Source organism: Rhinopithecus bieti, unplaced genomic scaffold, assembly GCF_001698545.2.
Source record: "Rhinopithecus bieti isolate Rb0 unplaced genomic scaffold, ASM169854v2 scaffold_16999, whole genome shotgun sequence".
Lineage (NCBI taxonomy): Eukaryota > Metazoa > Chordata > Mammalia > Primates > Cercopithecidae > Rhinopithecus > Rhinopithecus bieti.
The window spans coordinates 1,878,566-1,894,830 of NW_016808939.1; the positions used below are offsets into that span (position 1 = coordinate 1,878,566).

Genomic DNA, 16,265 nt, shown 5'->3' on the forward strand with positions numbered 1-16,265 from the left:
GGAGATTGTGGTGAGCTAAGATCGTGCCATTGCATTCCATGGCTGGATGCCTGCAGAAACCCAGTGGACACATTCAGCTTTCAGCTTATTCCAATCATGACTGAAGAGGCCTACCCAGGCAATAAGAGTCCCCTTGAGCCAGCAGCTTAGCTTCAGGTAGAGGAATGCATGATAAAATTATGATACAGTCTTTCCAAAAGATACAGTTGCCGATAGGTAAAGCCACAAGGCTGCTAATGTCAGGCTGCTGCACTCATTCCATTTCCATTTCTTTTTTTGTTTGTTTGTTTGTTGTTGTTTTTTTTGAGACGGAGTCTCGCTGTGTCGCCCAGGCTGGAGTGCAGTGGCGCGATCTCGGCTCACTGCAAGCTCCGCCTCCCGGGTTCCCGCCATTCTCCTGCCTCAGCCTCCGAGTAGCTGGGACTACAGGCGCCCGGCTAGTTTTTTGTATTTTTAGTAGAGATGGGGTTTCACCGTGTTAGCCAGGAGGGTCTCGATCACCTGACCTCGTGATCCACCCGCCTCGGCCTCCCAAAGTGCTGGGATTACAGGCTTGAGCCACCACGCCCGGCCTTGTTCCAGCACTATTTACAGTAGCTCAGAGTTGGAAGCAACCTGTGCATCAACAGATAAATGGATAAAGAAAATGTAGTACAAATACTCAACAGAGTACAATTCAACCACAAAAAAGAATGAGATCCTGTCATTTGCAACAACATGGATGAAAGTGGAGATCATATGTTAAGTGAAATAAGCCAGGCAGAGAAAGATAAACATTACATGTTCTCACTTATTTATGAGATCTAAAATTCAAAACAATTGAACACATGGACATAAAAAGGTAGAAGGATGATTACCAGAGGCTGTGAAGGGTAGTGGAGGGCTGTTGGGGACTTGGGGATGGTTCATGGGTACAAAACATAGTTGGAAAGAATGAACAAAACATACTATTTGATAGCACAACAGGGTGACTAGAGTCAATAATAACTATGTATTTTAAAATATCTAAAACTGTGTAATTGGATTGTTTGCAACTCAATGGATAAATGCTTAAGGGGATGGATAACCCATTTTTCATGATGTGCTTATTTCATATTGCATGCCTGTATCAAAACATCTTGTGTACTCCATAAATATATATACCTATTATGTAACCACAAAAATTAAAAATTAAGGAATAATTTTAAATTTTAGTAATAATTATTTTCTTGCCTAGGAGACCACTTTTACCTATTTGACCATACAGTCAATTCTCATTATTCACAAATGCTATATTTATAAATTTATCTACTCACTAAAATTGTTTTATAATCCCCAAATCAATATTCACAGATATTTCATGGTCATTTGCAGACAAGTGCAGAAAGGTGAAAAATTTCAGTCACTAGAATGCATATTCCCAGTTGAAATCAAACAAGGTGACCTCTGCTGTCTTCTTTCAGCTTTCATGCTGTAAATAAATCCTTTATGCAGTCTATGTAGTGACACAATTTTGCATTTGTATGCTTTGCTTGGTGATTGTGCTGTTTAAAATGGCCCTAAGCATAGTGTTGAAGTACTGCCTAGTGTGTTCCTATGCACAAAAAGAAGTATTCAAGAAAAAAATGTGTGTTACATAAATGAAATTCGAGAATTAGTTATAGTACTGTTGGCCATGAGTTTAATGTTAATGAATTAATAAAACAGTACATCCATAAAAAAGAATAGAAAATGTATTGATATATGCACAGTGCTGTTTGGAAAATGCTGAAGTAACATTTATTCTACATTATGAAGTATGGAAAAGATGAAAAAATAGCTGAATTTGTGGGTTCGTGAGATGCTAACTGATAACAAAATTAATAATTTTTAAAAATAATCAAAGTGGTCAGCTTTCTTTTGAAAGTAGTGTCAGGTGGCAGGTTAGAAAAAGTCTGTAGATCAGGAGGCTGTAGAAGAGCTTTAAAAATATCTCTTAAATGTTTATACAGGAGAAGGATATGTGGAAAGGTAGTTTTCAGTGCTAACAAGACGCTTGTTTCATAAGGACATTTGCAAACAAACATAATGCAAACGACATTTCAGTTGACAAAAGTATTGTAACCATAGGGTTGCAGAAACCTAACCCTGCATTTTCCCTAGGAACAATAGTTCAGTATTTACTAATTCAGTGTTCATGACAAATTTGTAGAATATAAATATCACATACAACAAGAGTCAATTGTACAAAATAAAATTTGATAAAATTGTGATGGTTCATTATGCCCAAATTTTCCATTAAAATCAGAAAAGATGAATTACTTAGAAATCCCTGACCTAAAGCAGTAGGAGAAGAAAGAGAAAACATACAATGATTACAAAGAAGAAATCAAAGTTTTGATTATATGAAGAAGAAATTATGTATCTAGCAATTCAAGATTAATAAAAGTTACTTAATATTATAAGAGAATTCAGTGACTTTTCAGGATACAAAGTAAACACAAAATCAATATCACTTCTTCAATTAAGCAATTATGTGTTAGGAAATAAAACAAAATAACATAACTGGGAATATCAATAGAAGTGCAAATATAAATAACTTTAGCAAGATAAAGCTTCTTGTCATTAGCNTTAATTTAAAATTATAATACAATTATTGAGATTCATATAAAATATCTCCGGAAGAATAAATAAACAAGAATTGCCATGAAAACTTAAAAAGAGAGAAATTCAGAGGGCTAGATTGTGGATAATCTCAACAGAACAAGAACAAAAAACAAGACTATAATAATTTCATAAATGTGATAACAGTAAGAATAAGACATAGAAAGTAATTTTAAAATCTTCTATTTATTATTAAATATATGTCCACTTTAGAATGTCCATCATGCCATTAACAGATTCCCCTACAGCTATTTTTTCTATTTTTATTTTATTTTTTGCCTTTTAGTTCAGGGTCTTAACCAGGCTTGAGGCAGACATCACCTTTCTCTATGCCTTTTCAGTGGAGTCTGCCTTTTCTCTCAGTAGCCATTAATTTCTATCTTTGAAGCCAGTTCTAGGCCTTCCTCCCTCCCTGTTATAGCTTTCAGACCATTTGTCTGTGCATAAAATACCCTGAGGCTCCCCCTGCTTTTCAGTGGTACAGTCATCTTTGTGAATTCTTAACACTTGTTCTCGTTCACTGGATATTTCAGCACCTTATTCATAGCCTTCCTGTGATCCTAAGCCCATCCAGGATGGACTTAATTTCAAAAAAGATGATTTGGTTAACGTTCTAGCTTTTCAATTCATTTTTCTCCCCATCTCCATTATATATCTCCCCTTGTCAAATAAAAATTATACCAGATGGAATTAAACAGCAAGGAAGTTTCTGCAGTAGGGATCAAGACCATTGCAAGAAGAGAGAGAGAGTGAACTCAAATCCTATGAAACAAAGGCAAGAGAGTTTTTAAGCAGTATGGTGAGATAGTCAGAAAGAACTGAAGGATGTTGGGCAGGGAGGCCATTGGTCAATGTGATTAGACTATCTGTGATTGCTAATTGGCACTTAACAAAGTCAGGTTCCTGTCCTCACACAGACACTGGGAAATAGGAAATACAGTTTCTATCTTCCCAATGATTACATTTCAAAAGGATGGCTCCCATATTCCTGAGAAAGACAATTTTGGGTTGTCAAACTGCAAGAGGCTGGGAGGAGATTTACATCTCTAAGACGCAGAGAAAGAATTTAAAATTGCATGTTTTCTAAAATAAATGCTCTAATAAAAGGGAGGTTAGGAGCCTGTAGTTGGGAAGAAACCTGTCTAAATTTTACTCAAGCTGAGGGAAAGGTAAATGTCATATTGCTGACTCTACTATGGCTACAATTACACCTAAATTTATCCAAACTAGTTGTGCACTAAACCAGTCTATTAGCTTGGTGTGTTGGTACATGAGGAAGTGAAGGATACACAGACCAGAAACAGTCTATATTAGGGAGGAGATAGACAGGGTGGCCGATATTCCATGAAAAGCATGACAGGTTCACTGTATCCCTCAGAGGCACATAGATGCCTTGTACTTTCATGATTTCCTTCTCTATTACTCCTCTCTCCTTAATATATGTTCATTATAAGTCATATCTCTCTATTCAACCAGAAAGATGCAATATTAGTCAATTCTCAGACTACTATAGAGAACTACCTGAGACTGCGTAAATTATAAAGAAAAGACATTTAATTGGTTCATGGCTTTGCAGACCGTACGGGAAGCATGGCTGGGGAGACCTCAGGAAACTTACAATCATGGCAGAAGGCAAAGGGGAAGCAGGCATATCCTACATGGCCTTCCTACAAGGAGGAAGAGAGGAAAGGGGAGGTGTGACACACACTTTTAAACAACCAGATCTCATGAGAACTCACTCACTATCACAAGACCAGCAAGAGGGAAATCTGCCCCCATGATCCATTCACCTCCCCCACCAGACCCCTCCTCCAACCCTGGGGATTACAATCCTGCGTGAGATTTGCAAAGAGACACGAATCCAAATCATATCATTCTGCTCCTGTCCCCCCACAAACATCATGTTCTTCTCACATTGCAAAATATAATTACCCATTTTCAACAGTCTCCTAAGCCTTAACTCATTTCAGCATTAACTCAAAAGTCCACCGTCCAAAGTCTCATCTGAGACAAGGCATGTCCTTTCTGCCTATGAGCCTGTAAAATCAAAAACAAGTTAGTTACTTCCAATGTACAATTGGGGTACAGGTATTGGCTAAATACTCTCTTTCCAAAGGGGAAAAATCAGCCAAAACAGAGGAACTAAACGCCCTGTGCAAGCCTGAAACTTAGCAGGGCAGTCATTGAATCTTAAAGTTCTAAAATAATATCCTTTGCCTCCATGTCTCATATCCAAGCCACACTGATGCAAAAGGTGGACCAAGGCCTTGGGAAGCTCTGTCCCCATGGCTCTGCAGAGCTCAGCTCCCACAGCTACTCTCAAAGGCTGGTGTTGAGTCCCGGTGCTTTTCCAGGTGCATGGTGCAAGATGTCAGTGCATCTACCATTCTAGAGTCTGAAGGATGGCAGCCCTCTCCTCACAGCTTCACTAGGCAGTGCCCCAGAGTGGGGGCTCCAACCCCACATTTTCCCTCGACTCTACCTTAGTAGAAGTTCCCCATGAAGGCTCTGCTTCTGCAACAGACTTCTGCTTGGACATCCATGTGTTTCCATACATCCTTTGAAATCCAGGCAAAGGCTCCAAAACCTCAACTCTTGCTGTCCGTGCACTCACAGACTTAACACCACATGGAAGCCTTGGCAGTTTCCAGCTTGCACCCTCTGGAGCAGCAGCCTGGGATGTATCTCGGGTCCTTTTAACCAAGGCTGGAACTGGAGCAGCTGAGATGCAGAGAGCAGTGTCCCAAAGTTGTGCAGGGTAGCCAGGTGGGGACATAAATCCAAATATCAGATGTTGCTCCCATTTAAACACTAATCAGCTTAAAGGTCAAGGAAGCCATTTTTGGTGGAATAAGAGCTGATTGAAGAGACACTATATTTTCTTCACTCCCCTGTGCGTTTGACTGGAGTTTTATTTTCCTTTTATAGATTTACGGTGTACAAGTGCAGATTTGTTGCATGCATATATTATATACTGGTGGAGTCTGTGCTTTTAGTGTACCCGTCACCTGAATACTGAACAACATACCCAATTGGTAATTTTTTAACCCTTGCTCCTCTTTCACCCTCTCACTGTTTGGAGTCTCTAATATCTATTGTCCTACTCAATACGTCCATGTGTAGCCTTTGTTTAGCTCCCACCCATCAGTGAGAACATATGGTAATTGACAGTTTCTGAGTTACTTCACTTAGGATAATGGCCTCTGATTCCATCTATGTTGCTGCAAAAGACAAGATTTCATTTTTTTTTATAGCTGAGTAGTATTCCATGGTATGTATATGCCACATTTTCTTTATCCAATCATCTGTTGATAGACACTTAGGTTGATTACATATCTTGGCTATTATAAATGCTAATGCAATAAACATATAAATGCAAGTATCTTTGTACATAATGATTACTTTCCCTTTGAGTATGTACACACAGTAGTGAAATTTCTGAGTCAAATGGTAGTTCTATTTTTAGTTCTTTGAGAAATCTCCATACTGTTTCCCATAAAGATCATACTAATTTACATTTCCACCAACAGTCTTTCAGCATGCCTTTTTTTGCACATCCTCTCCAACATCTATTGTTTTGCCTTATTTTATTTTATTTATTTATTTATTTATTTATTTATTTATTTATTTATTTATTTTTTGAGACAGAGGCTCGCTCTGTTGCCCAGGCTGGAGTGCAGGGGCGTAATCTCAGCACACTGCAACCTCCACCTCCCAGGTTCAAGCAATTCTCTTGCCTCAGCCTCCTGAGTAGCTGGGACTAAAGGTGTCTGCCACCACGCCCAGCTAATTTTTTGTATTTTTTAGTAGAGACGGGGTTTCACCATGTTAGCCAGGATGGTCTCAATCTCCTGACCCACCCTCCTCGTGATCCACCCTCCTCAGCTTCCCAAAGTACTGGGATTACAGGCATGAGCCATCATGCCCGGACATTAACTTTTTAGTAATAGTCATTCTGACTGTCGTAAGATGGTATCTCATTGTGGTTTTAACTTTCATTTATCTGCTGATTCATGATGTTGAGCACTTTTCATATGTTTGCTGGCTTCTTGTATGTCTTCTTTTGGAAAAAAAAAAAAGTCTGTTCATATCCTTTGCCCACTTTAGAGTTACTTGTTTTCTCTTGTTCTTATAGCAGTACCATGCTTGTTTTGATTACCGTAGCCTTGTAGTATAGTGTGAAATCAGGTAATGTGATGACTTTGGCTTTGTTCTCTTTGTGTAAGATTGTGTTGGCTATTAAGGCTCCTTTTTTTTTTTTTTTTTTTTTGAGATGGAGTCTCGCTCTGTCGCGCAGGCTGGAGTGCAGTGGCATGATCTCGGCTCACTGCAAGCTCCGCTCCCCGGGTTCACACCATTCTCCTGCCTCAGCCTCCTGAGTAGCTGGGACTACAGGCGCCCTTCATCACGCCCGGCTAATTTTTTGTGTTTTTAATGGAGACGGTGTTTTACCGTGTCAGCCAGGATGGTCTTGATCTCCTGACCTCGTGATCTGCCCGTCTCGGCCTCCCAAAGTGCTGGGATTACAGGCTTGAGCCACCGCGTCTGGCCTCAGGCTCTTTTTTGACTCCACATGAACTTTAGGATTGTTTGTCATAATTCTATGAAAAATGGCACTGATAATGATTGTGCTATGAAAAATAGTGCTATGAAAAATGGCACTGATAGTGATTGCATTGTACCTGTAAATTGCTTTGGACAGTATAATAATTTTAGTGATATTTATTCTTCCAATTCATGAGCAGGAAATACTTTTCCATTTGTTTGTGCTATCTATGATTTCTTTCAACAGTGTTTTGTAGTTACCCTCATAGAGATCTTTCATTTCCTTGGTTAAATGTATTCCTAGATATTTTATTTATTTTTGGTAGATATTATAAATGGAATTGAGTTCTTGATTTGGTTCTCAGCTTGATCGTTGTTGGTGTGTAGAAATACTGCTGATTTTCATATGTTGATTTTGTATCCTGAAACTTTACTGAAGTCATTTATCAAATCTAGGAGTCTTTTGGAGGAGTCTTTATAGTTTTCTCTAAGATGGTAAGATCATATCATCAGCAAACTGAGATAGTTTGGCTTCCTTTTTTCCAGTTTGGGTGCTTTTTATTTTTTTCTCTTGCCTGATTGCTCTAGCTAGGATTCCCAGTACTATGTTGAATAGGAGTGGATAAGGAAATATCCTTGTCTTGTTTCTGTTCTCAGGCGGAAAGTTTTCCCTGTTCAGTATGATGTTGGTTGTGAGTTTGTCATATATGGCTTTTATTATTTTGAGGAATGTTCCTTCAATGCCTAGTTTGTAGTAATAGCACTAAATTAGGAGATAGGAAGGATCCAGGCTTCATCAAGCATCATTACATGATTTCCAATTTTAGTTAAAATTGTTCCCTGCTGTAAAATACCATCAGGGATAATGCTTGCACACTGGTTATGATCGTTAGATAATGGATTCTTCCCAACTACAAAGTAGCAACTTTACTAATCTTCAAATATTATTCTTTTCCAGACTGTGACAAAGACATGCTGATCAACATTCTGACTCAGCGCTGCAATGCACAAAGGCTGATGATTGCAGAGGCATACCAGAGCATGTACGGCCGGGTAAGGTCACTTTATCTTGACCTATTTCTAGGGCAATTGCCTGAGAACTAACCACACTCGCGGATAATAGGTATTTTTTTTTTCAATCTCACAGATTGCTGATATCTCAGACATCATTATATGTCAGAAACAGTTCATATTCCTCTAGCATGTTTCGAGGAATAAAATCTATATTATGAAACAAATATACATGTGAGATATGTTCACAATCACACTGATCAGTGACCACAAGTTCTTTCCCCAAAATCATTCAGTGTCCCCAAATGAAAAGTTTTGAGAACCTTACATTGCCAGTGGGTCCAATTAGGCTTAAAGTGTTGTGCTGGGAACGCCCCTGTGTAGAGCTTTAGGGAAGGCATATAAAAAACTAATGATCACCAGGTCAAAATATAACAGCCTTTCCTACAGTTCCCTGCAAGTCCTCACCTAACTCTCAACCAAAGTGAATTCTCTACTAGCTTTTCCTTTCACCAGCATGCAGCTATGGAGACCATTAAAAAAGAATGGCAGTTTAACAATAGTTTCAGGCAATAAAACTATCCATAGTGTTTTAAAGTAATCACACTCTAATTTCAAAGCAAGTACCATTAAAGATTCCTTGCTTTTGTTATGCATTTAAAGCACAAATTCAGAACAAAAGCTCTTCAGGCCAAAAGAGCCTGAAACAACAATTACTTCTTCAGCTGAGCTTTATTGATCAAACACTCGCCTAAAAATTTCTCTGTAGAGTTAATCCATGTAAATTTACTCCACCTCTAAACCCCAATCTTTGCACAACTATAATAGATGAAATAAAAGATATCCGTCAGCTTTAGATTGACTTAATAATCCAAAAGCTACTACCAGTAGTGACCTCAATTGAATTAAGCCAAAGTAGAAGACCAGTTATACCTTCTTTTCCACATAAACTGTTACCTCAGCCTATGTTCCACTGACACCAGTACTAGCTTTCTTTTGAAAGAGAATATAAACACTATAAAAGTTGTATCATTGGTAATCTAACATTGTTCTAATATGCATAGTGCTGTAAGAAATGTCTTTTTTTTTTTTTTTTTTTTTTTTTTTTTTTTTTTTTTTTTTGAGATGGAGTTTCACTCCTGTTGCCCAAGCTGGAGTGCAATGGCATGATCTCGACTCACTGCAACCTCCACCTCTTGGGTTCAAGTGATGCTCCTGCCTCAGCCTCCTGAGTATCTGGGATTACAGGCATGCGTCACCACGCCCAGCTAATGTTTTGTATTTTTAGTAGAAACGGGGTTTCACCATTTAGCCAGGCTGGTCTTGAACTCCTGACCTCAGGTGATCTGCCCATCTCGGCCCTCCCAAAGTGTTGGGATTACAGGCGTGAGCCACTGTGCCCAGACAAGAAATGTCATTGTTAAGTAACTTTTCTTTTAACCCAAAGTTTACATACCTTTTTGCTTTTTACATATCAGGTTAAATTTAGCCTGAAAACATTACTTTATCAAGCTCTACAAAACGATGCTAAAGCAGATTAAAACAATTTTAAAATGAAGTACTTACACTCAAGGAATTTAAAATCTACTAAAGAATTTATACTCTAGTGAAGAACTTTTCACTGTACATATAAAGTCTCAGAGTTTGTTAAACCCTCAGTTTTGCTGAATAATTCATATCTCCTGGAAAACCTTGGCTGATACACTAAATTGCACTGCCTGGAAAACTGAAAGTCACGTTTGCCTCTTTCCTCTGAAATACCCTTGTCATTTGCAATCAATTAGCAAGTTCTATAAATTACTTCTCTTCACACATTTCTCTCTTTAAACTCACTTACACAGTCTTGATTTAGATCTTCATCATTTTGTGCCCAGGCTAATGCTGAAACTCCTAAATGGTCCTGTCTACCCCTAGTCCCTTCCCACTCCAGTCTATCCCCAAACTGTAGCCAGAATGACTCAAAATCTAAATTTTCACACATCACTTTGTCACTTTAATCCTTGAATGTTTATCTTGTTTCTCCCTACAAATATCCGTGTTTCCATGCGTTACTCAAAAGTATGGGGAATCCTCAGTCCTTAGTCATCTTGGGAGTAAGATAATGGCCAAGTGACAATTCAAAGACAGCAGAAATCTTTACTTGAAGGGAAAGAGGGAGCAGAGAGTTTATTCAAAGGGACGGGACATTCTGAAAGATGAGGCAGAGCAGGCTGCTGAAAGAGAATGGGCCAGCAGAGTCCTGGGTTGGGTTTTTACAACGTTGGATTTTTCTTCACGTTTCCCGCTCTGTCTCAAGTCTCTGCCTTTTTTCTTTATCTAGTTTTCCTCCTCCTGCCGTAAGCCCTTGCCTTTTCCCTGCCTAGTTTCCACCCCAGGTTTGTGGGGCCCTCACTTACTACTAGTTGGTGCGCATGCGTGGGCCAGGTGTTGGATACGAATTCTATCTAATGGCTGCATTGCTCATTACCGCCACCCCAGGAAGGTCTTACAGCAGTCAAATTTGTACTTGTGCCTGTATATCTCGTAAGAATTTCTTCTTTGCCCTTTTTCTTTCTTTCTGCTCTCAGTTGACTAATTGTCCACCCATTCCAACATTAGAGATGCTATTAATTTGTAAATGGTGGGTGGTCCCTTGGGCCTGAGACTTCCCAAGCTTTTCCTTTCTCAAAGGCTCCCGACCTGCTCATGTCTAGCCATCTGCCTACACATATTCCTACACATGGAATAAACCTAATGCCTTCTCAGGGCGCACAAAGCCTTCCTTGCTTTGTTCCTGCTCTCCATCTTCATCCCTCTCCCCTTCCCTAACACAGCAGTCACCTGCAGCCAAATGGAACTGCTCTACTTGCAGTCCTTCAAATTCACCATGGCTGCCCCTCACCTCCAGTCACGTTGTTTTATCTATCGGCAATAACCTGATTTCAATACCACATGCTGGACACCTATCCTCCTTCCAGGTACTGGACACAAGACCTCACAGCCCCCCACCAGATGGAGTGGAACAGACTTGGGCTGCTAATACATCCTTTTTGTAACTTCCTCACAGTAACTAACGACACCTCTGTGAGTTTGTTTGTATCTGTTTCACTTTACCACAGTCTAAAGCCTTGAAAGCTGGGATGGTTCTTGTTCATCCTAGAGCTTACCACAAATGTCTGTCTAGCATACCAAGATTGCTTAATTAATGTTTATTGAATGACATTGTAAAGGTGCATCTAACTGCAGTTCCTCCGATAAGACTCAGGCAGGCTTTGACTGCTCCTGGAAACCTTCGCAGTCTGTCACGCTCACCCTCTGCTCTGTGTTTCCTGCTTGGTTCCAAGAGGTTCTTGTGCATAATGCTACTGGGTTGTGTTGGTTCACTTTTACATCTTGAAAAGAACACTGTCATCTCCTGGAAAAGCAGGGAGTGTAATATTTGCTGCTATCCCTCCAGAGCCCAGCCTCGGTCTGGCATAGAAAAGGCATTTCGTTTACAGAATCAGTGCATCTAAGGCATTATGTTCTGCCTATTTACTTTTTTTTTAAAGAAAAGGAAAGTCATCCTTTCATTATCCACTCTGTAGTTAAAATAAATCTACGCCAATTGCCTAGATTTCTCTTTTCCCTCACTCTTTGCCCTGGCTGCCACCAGGCTAATTTCCCTGACCATCAGTAAGGTCTTCTTGACATCTACCACTGCTCACATTTAGGACTTCTTCTTCCACCTGGCCAAGGTGTATCTCCTGCTACTTTTCCCTTTCTGTGGTGAGAATGTATACATTAGCCCCTATGTTAAACAATGATATTTTAAATTTTCATTAACAAGAATAATCAAGAGTTGACAGAATCATTTTCTTAGCTGCTGAGTGAAGTATAATTCTCAGCAGGCTCCATAGACACTTCTTACTTGACAGTTTACATTGGTGCAGAGTGGCTGAATTTCATCAGCTTTGCCTCACCTATTGCAGAAATTAATCCCTAGACTCAACTGAAAATCCACTTGGAATTCTATTGATTGACATATTTATCAAAGTAATTCATGAGGTCACTTCTGATCTTCCACACCAAAGCAAGCACTAATTAAAAACAATGCAGTGACACCAAGGGAACAATGAAATGCCCTTGTGAATGGGAAGAAGAACAAACAGACAATGATTCTTGAAGGAGTTCAAATTCAGCATTGATGCAATTCATTATCTCATTTTTCATCTAAAACAGGGACTATCCGGTCTAAAATATACTGGTTTCTGTCATTCATTTAACCCGCTTTGTTGGTTAAGCAACTTAGTGCCCAGGCTGACTTGCCCAAAAGTAAAACTTGAACCAAGGTTATCTGACTATTGACTTGTCTCTTCCACAACTTCTCAGTAATGCCCACTGTTCTCAATGGAGCAAACACTCAGGCTTACAAGGGCAGACATCTATACTGCTAATTCCCTCACATCCTTCAAGGTTTTGCTTAAGTATCAACTACTCAAGAGGGCCTAATCTAAAGTTGTCACTCACTCCAAGCCCTATGCGAGAGCTCCAGATACCCCTCACCTGACCCACAGGAGGAAGTCCAGGGCAAGCTTATCATCTACCAGTCTTAGCCAGTGAGTTAAGGCAATCCTGAATGCCTCTAAGGCCAAAATGGTGTAATTAGGTGTTCTCTCTCCAAGTACCAAGATTGTTGTTCTTTTTTTTTTTTCTTTTCTTTCTTTGAGACAGAGTCTCGCTCTGTCACCCAGGCTGGAGTGCACTGGCACGACCTCAGCTCACTGCAACCTCCGCCTCCTGGGTTCAAGCAACTCTCCTGCATCAGCACCCCCCCAACTAGCTGGGATTACAGGAGTGTATCACCACACCCAGCTAATTTTTCGTATTTTTAGTAGAGATAGGGATTCACCATGTTGGCCAGGCTGGTCTTACACTCCTGACCTCAGGTGATCCACCCGCCTTGGCCTCCCAAAGTGCTGGGATTACAGGCACGAGCCACTGTGTCCAATTGTTGTTCTTACTCTACCACTAGAAAATTGACCTGTTCCATTCCAGTAGGTGTAACTTCAGTTTTTTTCTATCGTTTCCAACTTACACCTAGAACTTTAATATGGAATGGTCAGGTGCAAGAGGGACAAAACCATTTGTATACAATTTCCAGAAAGCTGTTACGTCGCACACATAGTGTACCCAAAACAATGATCCTTATCCTTATGATTCCAGAGAGAATCCAAGTGACTGATCCAGAATTGAGTTTGAATTCCTATGTCCACTTTTGATTAGGCTGCCACCCAGAGAATAGATCAACCAGGACACCCTAAGGTTGGTATTGTAACTGCCCGATGGTTTCTCCTTGCCCACTGACAAGACAGAGCTGATTTATCAAGACAGGGGAATATAAATAGAGAGAGTTTAATTCACACAGAGCCAGCTGTACAGGAGACGGGAGTTCTATTATTACTCCAATCAGTCTCTCCAAACACTTGGGGACTGGGGTTTTTAAGGATAATTTAGTGGGTAGGGGTCAGAAAGTGTGGAGTGCTGATTGGCTGGTTCAGAAATGAAATCATAGGGAGCCCAAGCTGTCCTCCACTGAGTCAGTTGCTGGGTGGGGCCCAGAAGACCAGATGAGCCGGCTTATCAACCTGGGTGTTGCCAGCTAATCCACTGAGTACCGGGTCTGCAAAATATCTCAAGCACTCACCCTAGGTTTTATAATACTGATGTGGTATTTCTTCCCAGCCCTTTGGCTAAGATCAAGTGTATAATACTGATGTTTTCCTGAGGAACAATTTAGGGAGGTTCAGAATGTCACAGCCTCCAGCTGCAAGACTCCTAAACCATGATTTCTCATCTTGTAGCTAATTTGTTAGTCTTGCAAAGGCAGCCTAGGGGATTTGTTTTAGAAAAGGGCTGTTACCGTCTTTGTTTCAAAGTTAAGCTATAACCTAACTTCCTCCCAAAGTTAGTTCAGCCTATGACCAGGAATAAACAAGTACAGCTTGGACGCTGGAAGCAAGATGGAGTCAAGCCAGCTCTCTTTCACTGTAATTGCCTCAGTTGTAAGTTTTGCAAAGGCAGTTTCGGTATTAAGAGAAAGAAAGAAGCATCATGCTTAGAAAAGGTCAGAATGAAATCCCAAATTTTAAAAATAGGTTTATATGACCCTCTTCCTCCATCATGGTCATTTTCCAAGAAACTGAAAGGAGGTTAATATTTTCCAGGAACTATTGAATTCCAGAACCAAACTTCCCTGCTAAGCTAAGTAGGCCAGACGAAGGTCAAGAAGATAGAGTAAGAAGTCTTACTGAGCTGGTCAATTTGCAGCAATACCTAGGGGTGGTGGAGAGCATCAGATACCTTGACTCTTAGTCTATTGTTGAGTGGCTTTTTTTTTTCTTTGAGACGGAGTCCTGCTCTGTCACCCAGGCTGGAGTGCAGTGGCATGATCTTGGCTCACTGCAACCTCTACCTCCCAGGTTCAAGCAGCCTCCTATGTAGCTGGGATTACAGATGCATGCCACCACGCCTGGCTAATTTTTTGTATTTTTAGTAGGGACGAGGTTTCACCATGTTGGCCAGGCTGGTCTTGAACTCCTGACCTCAGATGATCCACCTGCCTCGGCCTCCCAAAGTGCTAGGATTGCAGGCATGAGCCACCATGCCCAGCCTTGAGTGGCATTTTTAATAAAACCGCATGATGGTCAGACTTCAAGTGATTTAGAAAGCCAGAAACATGGCACAGATTATTTTCATGGGCCACAGTGATGGGCAGAAGTCAGCTGATTGAACTGAAACAGCAATATTGTAACTTGAAAAAGTGTTATCATTTGTGAGGACCTGCAGAAGCCTATGAGGTGCTCAAAGTCTGAAGCAATCCATCTGCCAGAATTGCAGGGGCAATATCCTATGAATTGTGATTTCCTTTGCCAGAAAAAATGCAAGTCAACTTTTGACGAAAGTGACAAGATTGGCAAGTGGTGGTAACCTTGGCATCAGAAACATAGAATGCTTTACCACATGCCCAGTCTGATGATTAATCCAGGTAGTAATTGTGGATGTGAGCAATGCAGGCTGGATCAACACCTGGATTCCAGCTGGTCTCATCAGAGAATCAGTCCTTACTGTGGACAGCTGCAAGAAGGACACAAAAGTTATCAGCACCTGCAATTTTTCCCCACAGACTACAGAAGGAAACTCCTGTTTAATATGCAGTTTGTGTTTTTCCAAGAGTTAACCCAAAGAAAAGGCTAACAGCCCAAGAGTGAATAAAAAGATTGAGTTTATCGAGGGGAACACTGTTCAGAGCTATAATAGCCTTGATTTCTGCCCATGGGGCAATAGTCATTAATTTTTGGTTCTGCACAGATGTTTCTGAGTTGAGCAGCCACAGCAGCCCAGTGGACGCTATCTGGTTTCAGCTCATCTGAATCGCCAGTGAACCAGGCCATGGCATTTAGGGCAACAGATTGAGGTCCCCATTGAATCAGCAGCTTGCTGATTTCCCCAACAGTTTCCCCCAAAGGAATAGCTACCATTTTTTTTTTTCATGTAAATGCAAGACACTGCAGGGTCCAGGTCTACTGGATTCTTCGATGTACCACTTCTATTTGACAGGTGACATTGGCTGATTTCCTTCCACCTTGCCATTCATTGAGTCCCAGTTGACCTACTCCAATATGGGAATGTCAGGCATCAGGGTCACAAGGCCTGCATGGATCAGGCATTCAGTTTCTATAAAAGTCCAATAGAGGCCAGTAGCTGCTTTTCAAAAGGGATATACCCAGAATTGTATCAGGAAGGCAACAAGTTTAAAACATCAAGAGGCACCTTTGAGAGACTGCTTTCCCTTGCCAGAGGCTCCAATCAGCAAACGATCTATCACAGAAACTTGTACCTGAAAGTGATCATCAGGCTTATGGGGTTTCATAGGTAGTAGCACTTCTTACGTATGCTGTTTTCCCATGGAAAGCATGCCCTCCAGTATTTAGGAGCATTCACAGAAGAAACAAGTAAACATGAATACCAAGTACATTCAATAGTGGAAGTTACACTAGTCTAAAGGTCTCCATTCATGAGGTTTTTTGACTTTCCTTCTCCATTTCAAACCTTGCTCAAACCCATCC

At 40.5% G+C, this 16,265-nt stretch overlaps 1 protein-coding gene across 2 annotated transcripts in view; it reads left to right on the forward strand.

Moving 5' to 3' along the window:
• ANXA10 (annexin A10) overlaps nucleotides 1-16,265 on the forward strand; it is a 71,442-nt gene that overhangs the window by 12,782 nt on the left and 42,395 nt on the right. For both annotated transcript variants that reach the window (XM_017887892.1, XM_017887893.1), the window contains exon 3: nucleotides 8,126-8,220. In XM_017887892.1, coding sequence (XP_017743381.1) covers nucleotides 8,126-8,220 — 95 coding nt within the window. The remainder of the gene's footprint in view (nucleotides 1-8,125; nucleotides 8,221-16,265) is intronic.